The 14,415-nt window shown below is 39.8% G+C and overlaps 1 protein-coding gene across 1 annotated transcript in view; it reads right to left on the reverse strand.

Moving 5' to 3' along the window:
- The window catches only part of KIAA2012 (KIAA2012 ortholog), a 150,156-nt gene that overhangs the window by 91,892 nt on the left and 43,849 nt on the right, over window positions 1–14,415 (reverse strand). Inside the window, 2 exon segments of the mRNA XM_036756872.1 lie at window positions 10,380–10,508; window positions 12,416–12,571. Of these exon segments, the coding sequence (XP_036612767.1) occupies window positions 10,380–10,508; window positions 12,416–12,571 (285 nt within the window).

Consider the following 14,415-nt stretch of genomic DNA (forward strand, 5'->3'; position numbering starts at 1 on the left):
TCCATGACCATCCAAAGGAGACCAGCCTGACAACATACAAAGTAAATAAAAAACTAATGTTCTGAAGAATGCATATTATTCAGACTATGAATGCAGTTGTATAGGCAGTCTACTGAGCGAGTCCCTCAGTACATATATTTTGGACAAACACTGCAGATGGACAATGAACTGGGGCCAGAAATGAATAAAGAAATAGAGCAAGCTGGATTGCATTTGGGAAATTGTGCAGTGCTTTCAACAATCCCAAGCCACTCCCTGAGACAAATATATATATATATATATATATATATATATATATATATATATATATATATATATAATGCCAATATTCTGCCATTAAGGCTAGATGGCTACAAATCATGGAAAACTATGAAACTGAAAAATCAAATTTGTAAGTTGTTGAAAGGATAAGGGAGAGATGTAGAATCGATATAACTAGGCTATGGTACATTATTAATTTTGACTTATATGCAATGAGTGGCATTAAAGATATGATTGAAGAAATTTACAATTGGATATAAAGTAAAAGATAACAGATGGACTATTCAAGTCCTTCGCTGGCACTCAATAAATGTATATTTAAAAGACCTGAAAGAATCCCTCCAACATATTGAGTAGAGCCTCCATAAAGGAATTATGGGAGTGAATATTTAAAAATTACAGATGATGAGAAGGTTTGGATGAGTTGCAATATGTGCCATTAGAGGGAATATGTACAACACGGAGGACGTGGATCTATTAAAATAATGCCTGTTAGTTTCAAGGCATAGCTCCAGGTGATGTGAAGTGCTAAGATGTATAAGACATAGTCTCTGCCTCTTAATAAGTTTGTATTCTAATTGGGGAGATAAAATGTACTTTGTTATTTCAATCCTTTCATGATTTGGTGATCTCATGGACCTAAGGCTCTCTCCAATGGTTTAGATCATGACCCATTTAAATCTTCTCATCCTGTGCAACTTTTGTCTATGTCCTTCCATAAATCCTTCACAATGGGACCACCCAATGTGCTGGGGGCCTTCCTCTAAGTCTCTCAACATTGCAAGGATACTAATACAGCACAAAGGCTATTCATCTCTTACCCTTGCTCTCACTACATGACTGGCCACCTCCTTTTCTTGTCATGTGGCTCTTTGAGGATATCTTTTACCCTACTTCCTGTGTGCAATTTGTCAATGATAATATACTGCAGCCCGCCATGTGTCTCTCCATTGCCCTTTAGATGACCCACATTTTGATTTTTTAGAGATTGTAGTATTTCATGATTCATAGTTGTAGAGTCAAGAGTCTTCTCAATAGGTTTTTGTTTTGGGGGAGGCTTGGAGTCACTGAAAACACTGCACACAATTTCTCTCTTTTTTGTATTGTATTTTAAAAAACCAAAATTTTATCGACATATTTTACTTTCACACCACCCATATTTCTCAACATGTCCATCCCCTTGCTGTCTAGCAAAGATCCATGCTATACAATGAAAAATAAAAAAGAGAGGGAAAAAACCAGTTCAGCAAAACTAAACAAAACATTGAAACATCATATGCAGAATACTGCACAGTTTCCCAAATGCACTTCATCTTGTCCTCTTCCTCTGGCTCATCTAAAGCTCCAGTTTACTACTTTTCAAAATATACATACTCGTGAACTCAGTGGCTTGTTTGTATAGTTGCCTATCAGAGTCTAGATAACAAGCATTCTTTATACATTTTCATAGAAATTACAAATTCATGCAATGAGAGGGTAAACGCTATCATGGGCTGAGGTGGGCTTCTTGGCAGAGATAGGACTTAAGAGGGGCTTGGAATGACCGAGGATTGGAAGAAATGGAATTAAGAGAGTAAGAAACCCAAAGTATGTGTATAAATATATATGTATTTATATATACATCTATGTACACACATATATATGCACATATAGCTACACCACATATACATATGTGTATATATAATAAGGATGAGGTAGAACGTAAGCAAATATTTTACTTTTTTTGTTCTCTTAATTTTTAAAAAGATTTGATCTCAGGCAGACTCAGATCTCTCAATGTTTGGCTTTTTTTTTTCTGAATTCAGATGCTATGGAAATAGCTTTAGATTCTCAGCCAGATTGTTGGGGTGGAGGACTGTCTTTGCTATGTTTAGCTTGGGGTGGGGAACCTGTGGCCTCAAGTTCACATGTGTCCCTTTAGGTCCTCAAGTGCAGCCCTCTGACTGAATCTAGACTTCACAGAACAAATCCTTTTATTAAGGGGATTTGTTCTGTGAAGTTTGGATTCAGTCAAAGGGCCGCACTTGAGGACCACATGTAGCCTCAAGGCCAAAGGTTCCCCACTCCTGGTTTAGCTTCTGGTTACTCTTGGGGATATGCCTCAAAGTCAAGTATCCCTCTATGAACTGGGGACTCTTGGGGTCCCTCCACTGGGAGCCATAATGCCACATTAAGTTTCATGAAGTTGAAAGAAAAGATCCCCTACTTCACTCTCTTGCTATCACAATGATTCTAAGACTTCTCAAATATTTGGGGATTCATTGTGCATCTGATAGGTCCAAGCTGTTCCCATTTACAGGGTTAAGCCTAATGCACATCTCCCATAATCTCTATTGAAGGAGTTAGATGTCCTCATTCAAAATAGGGCAATAAAAAACCCCAAACCCCCCTCCCAAACCCAACCAACCAGGTTGTAAATGAATGGCTTGTTCTTGGCTGATAAAAGCACCTCCCCATGAGGAAAAAACAAACAAACAAAATAAAATAAAATAAGACTCACTAAAAGGTTTTTTTATCATGGGTAACTCAAGTTGTCTATAATTGGAATAATTAGTACTAGAGAGTTGCCTGGGAAAAGAAGAGAAGGAGTATTTAGCTCAGAGTCACGCAGTTAATAAGTGTCAGAAGTGGGGTTTGAACCTAGGTCTTCCTGACTGTGAGCCCAACGATGTCATGCTCGGTTTTTTTCCTAAAATATCTTTCCTGAATTCTACTCATGTTGGTGGTATCTGCTGACATCAGTCCTTGTGACTCAGTGGCCAAAAACAAGTGGGAGCAAGGAGCCGTGTTGAAGTGTTCTCAGGACTTCCCTCTTTGTGCTTCCTATCATTTCCCCTTCCAAGACTGGAAAGATACATCCACATAATGAGGCTTAATGGATAGAGTCCTGGACTTGAAGTTAGAAAGACCGGAGCTTATATCCTATCTTAAACACTTACTAGCTTTGCTTATGTGGGCAAATCACTTGATTTCTCTCCGTCTCAGTTTCTTTATCTATAAAATAGCAATAATAGGGGCAGAACCAAGATGGTAGCTGGAAAGCAGGGACTTGCTTAAGCTCCCCACCAGGTCCTTCAAAACACCTATAAAAATGGCTCTGAATAAATTCTAGAGCTGCAGAACCCACGAATAGCAAAGGGAAGCAGGGCTCCAGACCAGGACAGCCTGGATAGTCACTGGAAGAGTCTGTTGCACGGAGCTGGGAGTGAAGTGGAGCAGAGCCCAACGTGGGCCACGCCAGGATGAAGCAGACTGGGAGCCGGGTGGAACAGGCATGGTGCCCTGAATCAGTGAGCTGTGGCAGTTACCAGACTTCTCAACCCACAAACGCCAAAGACAACAGAGGTTAGTGGGAAAAGCTGCGGGGGACAGAGTGAAAGGAGTTCGAGGTTGGCTGCTTCCAGAGCTGCAGCTACAGTTGCCTCTGGCCCCAGGCCCACCTGGTGGGAGGAATTAAGTGGTGGATTAGAGCTGGGGTGCAAAGCCTGCTTTGCCCTGCCTGGGTCTGGGCCGCAATCCTGTTTGGTGGTTCTTAGGGGAGAAGGAGCACTGGTGTGGCAGAGCTTGCTGTGTAGAAGTAGCTCTGAAAACAGCAGCGCAGCCCCTCAAGCTTGGGACAAAGTATTCTCTACTCTACAAGCAGTCATATCCTGACAAAAAGCTCAAGGATCAAGTAGTTGGCTGGGAACATGAACAGGCAGTGAAAATGGTCTCAGATTCAGACTCAGACTTTGGAATCTTTTTTTTGGTGACAAAGAAGACCAAAACATACAGCCAGAAGAAGTCAACAAAGTCAAAGAGCCCACATCAAAAGCCTCCCAGAAAAATATGAATTGGTCTCAGGCCATGGAAGAGCTCAAAAAGGATTTGGAAAAGCAAGTTAGAGAAGTAGAGGAAAAATTGGGAAGAGAAATGAGAGTGATGCAAGAAAACCATGAAAAAGAAGTCCATGACTTGCTAAAGGAGACTCCAAAAATACTGAAAAAAATAACACCTTAAAAAATAGACTAACTCAAATGGCAAAAGAACTCCAAAAAGCCAATGAGGAGAAGAATGCCTTGAAAGTCAGAATTAGCCAAATGGAAAAGGAGGTCCAAAAGACCACTGAAGAAAATACTACCTTAAAAATTAGATTGGAGCAAGTGGAAACTAGTCACTTTATGAGAAATCAAGATATTATAAAACAGAATCAAAGGAATGAAAAAGTGAAAGACAATGTGAAATATCTCATTGGAAAAACCACTGACCTGGAAAATAGATCCAGGAGAGAGAATTTAAAAATCACTGGACTACCTGAAAGCCATGATCAAAAAAAGAGCCTAGATCTCAGCTTTCAAGAAATTATCAAGGAGAAATGCCCTGATATTGTAGAGCCAGATGGTAAAATAGAAATTGAAAGAATCCACAGATCACCTCCTGAAAAAGATCCCCAAAAGAAAACTCCTAGGAATATTGTTGCCAAATCCAAGAGCTCCCAGATCAAGGAGAAAATACTGCAAGCAGCCAGAAAGAAACAATTTGAGTATTGTGGAAACACAATCGGGACAGCACAAGATCTAGCAGCTTCTACATTAAGGGATCGAAGGGCTTTGAATATGATACTCTGGAGGTCAATGGAGCTAGGATTAAAACCAAGAATCATGTACCCAGCAAAACTGAGTATCATGCTCCAAGGCAAAATATGGATTTTCAATAAAATAGAGGACTTTCAAGCTTTCTCAGTGAAAAGACCAGAGCTGAATAGAAAATTTGACTTTCAAACACAAGAATTAAGAGGAGCATGAAAAAGTAAACAAGAAAGAGAAAGCATAAGGGACTTACTAAAGTCGAACTGACTTACTAAAGTCGAACTGTTTTGTTTACAATCCTACATGGAAAAATGATGTGTATAATTCATGAGACCTCAGTATTAAGGTAGCTGAAGGGAATATATGTATGTATGTATGTATGTATATATATATATATATGTATATATATATATATATGTATATATATATATGTGTGTGTGTGTGTATGTATATATATGTGTATATATACATATATATGCATATATGTATATATACATATATATATGTATATATATGTATATATATACACATACATACATATATATATACAGAGGGCACAGGGTGAGTTGAATATGAAGGGATGATATCTAAAAAAATAAAATCAAATTAAGGGATGAGAGAGGAATATGTTGAGAGAGGGAGAAAGGGAGAGATAGGATGGGGTAAATTATCTCACATAAAAGTGGCAAGAAAAAGCAGTTCTGTAGGAAGGGAAGAGGGGGCAGGTGAGGGGGAATGAGTGAATCTTGCTCTCATCGGATTTGACTTGAGGAGGGAATAACATACACACTCAATTGGGTATCTTACCCCACAGGAAAGAAGGAGGAAGGGGATAAAAAAGGGGGATGATAGAAGGGAGGGCAGATAGGGGGAGGAGGTAATCAAAAGCAAACACTTTTGAAAAGGGACAGGGTCAAGGGAGAAAATTGAATGAAGGGGGACAGGATAGGATAGGGGGAAATTTAGTTAGTCTTTCACAACATGAGTTCTGTGGAAGTGTTTTACATAATGATACATGTGTGGCCTATGTTGAATTGCTTGCCTTCTTAGGGAGGGTGGGTGGGGAGGGAAGAGGGGAGAGAATTTGGAACTTAAAGTTTTAAAAGCAGATGTTCAAAAAAAAAAGTTGCATGCAATTGGGAAATAAGATATACAGGGAATGGGGCATAGAAATCTATCTTTCCCTACAAGAAAGTAAGGGAAAAGGGGATGGGGGGGAGTGGGGTGACAGAAGGGAGGGCTGACTGGGGAACGGGGCAATCATAATATATGCCATCTTGGAGTGGGGGGGGAGGGTAGAAATGAGGAGAAAATTTGTAATTCAAAATCTTGTGGAAATCAATGCTGAAAACTAAAAATATTAAATAAATATTTAAAAAATTTAAAAAATTGCAATACTACTAATAATGATAATAGCACTTACTTCACGAGGTTGTTATGAGAATCAAAATGAGATAATAAATGTAAAGCACATTTCAAACTATAAAACATAATATAAATTTAGTTACTTTTACTATTCAGGTTTGGAGAACTGTTTTGGCAAACTTTGATTAGGTGACATTGGCACACAGAAACAACTCATATAAAATCCGTAAGCATAGGCATTAGGAATAATAGCTATTCAGAAAATAGCTATATTTTACCAACCATCCCACTAATGAATGAGGACCTTCTGTCCCAGAGAACCCAGAAAGTAGTAAGGCAGGTGAGATGGATGGGTGGCTAAACAGACTTCCAACCGAAACACTATTTTAAGTGGCAAAAAGGGAGGAAAAAAGGAAAAAAGCTAAAACTCTGGGCATATTCTTGCTTCAATAGTCAAAAGTAACCTAGGGTCAGCTGGAACATTCTTGGGTCATCTATTCAGTTCCTCTAATTCTACATCCTTAGAAAATGACACATTAGAAAAACTTAGTAAATGAAGCTATCAGAAAGAAAGACACATTTTTGAAGAGACAAGTAAGAAACTTTCATTAGGAACAAATTGCCAATGGAAATTTTAAAGAAAACTAGGAAAATAGTTCACATGAAATTGAAACTCCAGCCTGAATTGTCAATGTGGAGAATAAAAAAGCTAAACGGGGAGTTGGAACCCAAAATAAATAAGTTCATGTCAACAGTCTCAGATAAACTACATCCCAGAGCACTGAAAGTGGAGGGATAATCATTGAGTCACTTAGAGTGCACTTTAAAAAATTATGGAAAACTAAGCTAAGACCTTAATGGAAAATGAGTGGTTGGACTCGAAGGCTGCTAAGTTTCCTTCTAGCTCTAAATCTGTGATCTTATGATTAATAATAACTTTCAGGGAAATTTATAATGGAGTATATATACCAGAGGGTTTTCTTGTTTCATTCTGTTCAACATTTTTATCAATGGCATGGATAGAATCGTAGGTGGTATGCTTTTCTAAGGGCAGCTAGGTGGCGCCATGGTGCATAGAGCGCTGGGCCTGGAGTCAGGAAGACTTATCTTCCTAAGTTCAAATCTGGCCTCAGACACTTACTAGCTGTGTGTCCTTGGGCAAGTCACTGGACCTTATTCGCCTCAGATTCTTCATTTGTAAAATGAGCTGGAGAGGAAAATGGCAAACCACTCCAGTATCTTTGCCAAGAAAACCCCAAATAGGCTCACAAAGCATCTGAAAACAACTGAACCACAACAAATACTTTTCTAATTTGTAAATAGTATGAAACTAGAAGAGAGAGCTAACACATCAGATGATAGAATCTGGATACAAATGTTCTTGCAAGGTTAGAATGATGTACTGAATTGAATAAAATGAAATTTAATTGGGATACGTGAAAGATATTTTCTTAATTTAAAAGAAAATTGGTAGTACAAACACATGATGGGGCAAAGAGAACAAATGATGGATAGTTCATGTGGAAAAGACCTGAGGGTTTTAGTGGACTGCAACTTTAATATAAGTCAAATAAACAGAATCACAAAGAATTTCAGAGTTGGAAGAAACTTGAATGGCTATCTAGAGTAACCTATACCTTAGGCAGCTAAGTGGCATAGAGGGTTGGGCCTTGTAATGGCAAGTAAAGTGGGACTTTTTGTTGTCTTTTGTTTTGGAGTGCTTCTCAGCACTATGGCAATCAAGGGCCTTTGATTGAGTCTTGCCTTTGTTTGTAGGAAGGCCTATACCCTTTTGCTAATTAGGTCACAAGAGGTGTGAAGCCCTGGAGAGGTATGAAGCTCTCTGACCTTGAAGAAGTATATATATACTCTGAAGTTAGCATTTTGTTTGGAACTCACTCACTGGAAGAGTGTCGTGTGATTTGACCAGATGAGACTCTAGGTAGCCTTTGGGTAGCCATTAGAGCCCCCTGGCTTTGAAAACTCAGATATTAGTGCTTTTCTCTCTGGTAACTATGTATATATAGCTTTAGTCAGACAGCTAGAAGCCTGTCTGTTTATTTGTGTTATTTGCTCTATTTATATTTTCTCTGTTTGTAATTTCTGTTTGTATTTGCTCTGAAGTTCAGGGTGCTGACTTTTCCCCCTGAACTAAGTGAATGATATATGTATGTTTAATTAAAGTAAGATTGTTAACCCCTCAAAGTTGCTTTCCTTAGAAAAGCAGATCAAAGAACCTGAGCTAGCAGCCCTCCTGTGTGCTGGTGTTATTGGCCTTACACAGCCACAGTAGCTTCAAGTAGTCCCATTGTTGATACAGGCCTGGAGTCAGAAAGAGCTGATTTCAAATCCAGCCTTAAACACTTACTAGTGTGACTCTGGGCAAGTACTTTCATACCTGTTTCCCTCAGTTTCTTCAACTGTAAGATGGAGATAATAGCACCTACCTCTCAGGGTTGCTGTGAGCATAAAATGGAACATTTGTGAAGCATTTAGCTTAGTGCCTGCTCTGTTTTCTTCCTCTTGGAGAAACAGCATCATCCTCATTACAACATACCTACCAAGTAGTCATTCAGCCTTTGACTGAGGACCACCAGAGTGGGGGGAACCTACTCACTCCTGAGGGAGCTCATTCCACTTCTGAATAGCTCTGTTAGGAAGTTTTTCCTGACATCACACCTGTGTTTGCCCATCACTGTAGCCAGGCAAGTCTTTTTGTATTTTAATTCTTTTGTTGGCTGTGTTCTCTTCCTCCTGCACCATAATTCACAATTGACAAGTCATTGTATTTTGTGAATCATTGCAAGATTCTTCTTTGAATGCTCTGTGCTACCATTTGTAGTGTGGCTTAAACTTTAGTGGCTCAAATTTTGCCCTTTCCCCTTTGATCATCGCCAGAAAGAATGATTTGGGCTAGAATGACTTTAGTTTTAATCTCCTAAGTTACTATGGTACTTACTACTGATACAGCAGGTTAATAGACCCGCATTTACTTTCCAGCTTTTATACCAATTAGGTAATGTTGATGGTGATTAACCCCTGTCTAGTTAGAATGTCCACTAAAACCAGTATAAAAACTACAGAATAAAGTGGTATTTGCATTCACTTCATGGTATAACTCAGGCAGAATAAGATTCAGTAGCTGTTGTTAAGCCACGCACATTCATAGAAGGACTAGAAAGAATATACAATTGGACTTTTAAATAATATATCATTCAAAGGAAACAACCACCAACTATGAATCCCTGGAATCTCATGAACCAAAAGTGTCTATTTCAAAGGTAGAGAAATACCTTTCACCCAAATGTGATATACCATGATAGAAAATAATGGGACATTTGAGTTGGAAGGAACTTCATTCATTCACTCAGTTATTAGAAGGAACTTTAAGAATCATCTAGCTGAGAAACTAAGGCCCACAGGGATGTGCCTTGTTCTAGTTTATCCACTTAGACAAAGAGTTTGATCAAGAATCCTAGTCTCCTGACTCTCATCACTTGAAAAGCCATGACATCAACCTCCTAGATCACTACATTCTTTATCTCTACCATCAGCACTCCTGATGGCCATATTTACGCAAACATATCACAATATTTATTGGCTATCTGACATTCTCTACTGTCTGACTTCATTTTTCTTTTTGCATACTGCTTTGCAAAATGGCTCTAACCCCCAAATCAGCTATCCTCTTTCCCAACAAGTTAACATGCCAGAAGGGTTTTTGGAAATTGCTTTGCATATCTGTCAGGAGCCAGATGATTCACGCTGGTGAACCGACGCACATAACATGAATACCTGACCCGCTTACCAATTAGCCACCTCTGATTCTAGAGGTTGGCTGGAAAGAGAAGAAGGGCAGTGTTTAGTTTGGGCAAATACCAAAGGGGCGTTATCATTCTCATCAAGGAATCAACCATGTACATTAGACCTCCTCCCCCTCCTCCTTCAAGTGAGGCCCAGGCCTGGAACTTCTCTCCCAAGATTCTCTAGCGTGAGTAAACTTGTTATGCAAACATTAGCTTATTGTACTGAGCTACAGAAGCAGCACTGTGTCAGTGAGAGGGGGAAAAACTGCTGACTTTGGTCTGATTTTAATGATGTCTCTCTATCGCTGGGAAGTTTTAGGAGCTACAGGCAAAATTTTTCCCTTTGAAAAAGAGACTGACCTGGAGTGTGTCAGCTTACCTTCACCTGATGCAAAAACAAGCTGGAGAGGGAGGTCCATGCTTTGGACAGAACCCAAGAGAGGCTGGCAAACAGTATCTCCAGCAGGCCCCATCAAGATGTTTCCAAGTGCTGGGTCCTGAGAACTCCCTTGAAAATAAACACAAGGCATTAGCCCAGGGGCTCTAACTTAAACCTCTTTTTGTGTTGTGGGTGCCTTTAGCAGTCTGGTGAACCTGTGGACCCTTTCTCAGATGCTTTTAAGTATATAATATAAAATACATAGGATTACAAAGGGGAATAAATTATACTGAAATACAGTCATCAAAATATTTTTTAAAAGAACAACCAGGTTTACGAACCTTGGGTAAAGAATCTCTGAATTAGCAGGACTGGCAATACCAGAGGGAATGAAGGGTCAAGAAACCATCCCATTCACAAAAAAACAAAACAAAAAAAACACATTTTGTAGCCCTGCAGGCAGTTATACACACATTCGTATGTTTTTGGGTGCTGACAAGAGTCAACTGCCGATCAGACTTCAAGCCATAGGTTTTGGGGGAAATGCTGCCTAGTGACTCAGGGAGATACTGGGTAGAAGGAGGTAGCTTTACCAGCTAGTGCTTAGGAAAAAAAAAAGATTTTGGAGGCAGTTCTATAAAAATTCCCTGACTGTCACTGAGGCAAATGTTGGCAAAACTGGGACTGGCTGCCTAGCAACTGTGCCCCCTCCTTCCTTTCCTACAAACAGCCCCCTCAGGCTGCACACTGCCCTTTTATCACATCTCCTCTTATTTTCTTTCCTCTACCACACTGCCCTTGACTTTCATTTTAACCAAGATTTCACCTGTAGAAATATGTTGAAGGGTAGATGGGACAGGCACATGGTATGATTAGCTCAAGGTCCAGGAACTTAATCATAATTGATACATGTAGTACTATAAGGTGGACAAATGACTTTACATCTGATCTTCAAGACAATTCTGCCAAATGTGTCCCATGGGTATTATTGTGGAAAATGAGATTCAGGGAGGCTAAGTAACTTCCTTATGGTCATTTAGATAGTAAATGTTAGAGGTGGGATTTAAGCCCATGTTTTTCCTGATCCCATCTCTAACACCTTTTATACTATTCTGTGTTGCTTCTCCATAGAATGGCCTTAGTGCTGGCATATGTACCCTCAGAGGCACCCAAAATTTGTTCATCATCTTCTTCATCATCATCATCGTCATCGTCATCATCACCACCACCAAGAATAGTCATCTTGTTAAACTATGGGCCAGATGATGTTCTCTGAAGTTCCTTTGGCTCGAGCCAATTCTATGATGTGACCACTGATGTAGAGACTAGACAGGCTCTGATCTGATCTGAGCAATGCTAGGAAGATTCCAGTGGCTTTTAAGGGACAGTAACTTCCTTTTGAAGAAACTTGGCTTTGACCTCAGTTTTGTACTATAAAACGTAAGATGAAGGCATCCATTCTTCCATTCAGGCAAAAAGTCAACAAATGGCCAATAAACAAAGCTAAGTAGCATCACCTGGCATCATTGATAAATAGTGTTTTGGGGCCATACCTTTACTGCAAGAGTGGCTCCCAAATTCTGTAATTCTTAGATCTGCCCTGAGCTAAAATGTGGCTGGGAGAAATCTCTGGTTTCTTTCTGGACCACTCTAACATTCCCTGTGTTTATTGGGCTCACTTTCACCCAGAAGGCACATGATAACTCTGGGTGGTGTGTGCTGGGTAAACAGGGTATCTAATGCCTTCTCCATTAGCGCAATGAGGCTATGTCATCACATTGCCCTTGCCAGGGATGAGCAAAACCCAACTGGCTTGGCAGTGCATGTTGGTGCAGTGAAACCTTCAAACATGTACTGACTCTTTAGGAATGAAGCTGCGGGGTGAACGCTAACCCCACTGGCATCCTCAAAGTTGATGCTGATTTTCTTTATTAGTGTAGTGACCATCAGAGATCTCATGGCTCTACCCAGGTATATTATTTTGTATCCCTGTCAAATCATAAGCACACATCAGGCAAGATGGGGTGGTTGGTTACCTAAGAGCTGTTCTGGGAGGCCACTCTGGTTGGTTCCATCATCTATACTGTCTTTGGGACTTCTGGCACTGGGTGTTTTCTGCTGAATTTTGTTACTCTTTGTCTCTGAATATCTTATTTCATGAGTACTTCCATGTGGGTGAGAAAAATCATTATCTGGAAAAAGAGGAGAGAGAGAAGCAAATGAAAAAAAGAACAGATTTATTAGTAAGAGAGAAATGAAAGAATATGCATGATGACTGTTGGTGACCAATGTGGGTTAGCTCCAATCATTGCTAATTCTGTTCCTCTTTGATCTTGCAAAGGGGGCAGTGGACAAGTGCTTTATGTGGTTGGGTGAAATATAATTGGTAAGACTATATGCCTTTCCTTTGAGGAATAGCCAAACCCTTATCCCCCAAACCTGCGGGAAGATGATAGACTTAGAATGGGAAGAGACTTCAGAGATCATCTCGTGTCATCTCTTCATTCACCAGATGAAGAACTGAAGCCTCATCTTAAATCAGTTAACTGATTTACTGTGGCCACTCTGGTTCTAAATGTCAGGGCTAGGATTCGAACAGAGGTCCACTGGCCCCAAATCCAGAACTCCAGAGGATCCTCAGATGAACCATCTAGTCCAATCTGTATCTAAAAAAGGAGAAGTGGTCATTCAGCCTTTGCTTAAAGATCTCCATTGAGGAGGAACTCCTGCATGAGGCAACTTATTTCACTTGGATATAGGTTTTCCTTACATCAAACCTAAAGCTGCCTCTTAGAAAACCCCATCCATCATTCTTAATGCTGCTATCTTGGGTCAAATTAAATAAACCTAATAACAGCTAACAACTCTAGAATGCCTACTATGTGTCAGGCACTGTGCTAAGCGCTTTACAAATATTAGCTCATTTGATCCTCATACCAACCCTGGAAGGTAGGTGCATTTTATAAATGAGGAATCTGAGGCAAGCAGGGTTAAGTGACTTGCCCAGGGTCACACAGCTAGTAAGTGTCTTAGGCCACATTTGAACTCAGTTCTTCCTGACTCCAGGCCTGCAGCTCTATCCACTGTATCTACCTGCCCCTCTTTCGTGTGACAGCTTTTCAAATACTCAAAGACATGTTACTCCTAAGTTTTCTCTAGGCTGAATGTCCCCTGGGTATATTCAACATATCACATGAATTTGAGAACTTCCACAAAAAATATTACTCTCCCTTGGATGTTCTTTATGGTGCACAGAAGTGAACACAAAACTCAAACAGAACATCATACATCAGACGAGGTCTAAACAGAGCAGAATGTAGCAGAACTGTCACCTCCTTGGTATTGGGTTCTATTCTTTCTCAATGAAGCCTAAGATTGCATGAGATTTTTAGCCACAATGTCATGCTACTGACTTACCTTGAGCTTACTTCCCACGAAAACCTTTAGATCTTTTACAGCCAAACTTTTGTCCTAATTATGACTCCCTAACCTTGTTCCTATGAAGTTGATTTTTGAAAAATTCAAATGTAGGACCTTGCATTTTATCTCTCTTAAATTTTATCCTATCATATCTGACTCTATGTACTACTCAGTTTAGGCCATTTTGGGATAAAGCAATTCAATTATAATCTTTATGTCATCTTCAAGATTTGATGAACACAACAGTGATAGTAATGGCATTTACATAGTATTTTAAGGTTTGCAAAGCACATGTGCTGTATGATCTGATCCTCACAATAACCCTGTGAGTTTGAGGCTATTATTAATCCCCGTTTTAGAGGTGAGGAAACTCACCTGAGATTTAAGTGACTTGCCCAAAGTCATGTAGCTGGTTAGTGTCAGAGGCAGGATTTGAACTCAGGTTTTCCTGACTACAAGTTCAGCACCTTATCTGCTCTGCCATGTAACTGACATTATCATGTTTATCGGGGCAGCTAAGTAGCACAGTGGTTACAGCACTGGAACTGAAGTCAGGAGGACCTCAGTTCAAATCTGACCTCTCTTCCATCCCTACTTCCTTTTCTACATGTTAACT

This window comes from Trichosurus vulpecula, chromosome 4, assembly GCF_011100635.1.
Source record: "Trichosurus vulpecula isolate mTriVul1 chromosome 4, mTriVul1.pri, whole genome shotgun sequence".
NCBI classification, from domain to species: Eukaryota; Metazoa; Chordata; class Mammalia; order Diprotodontia; family Phalangeridae; genus Trichosurus; species Trichosurus vulpecula.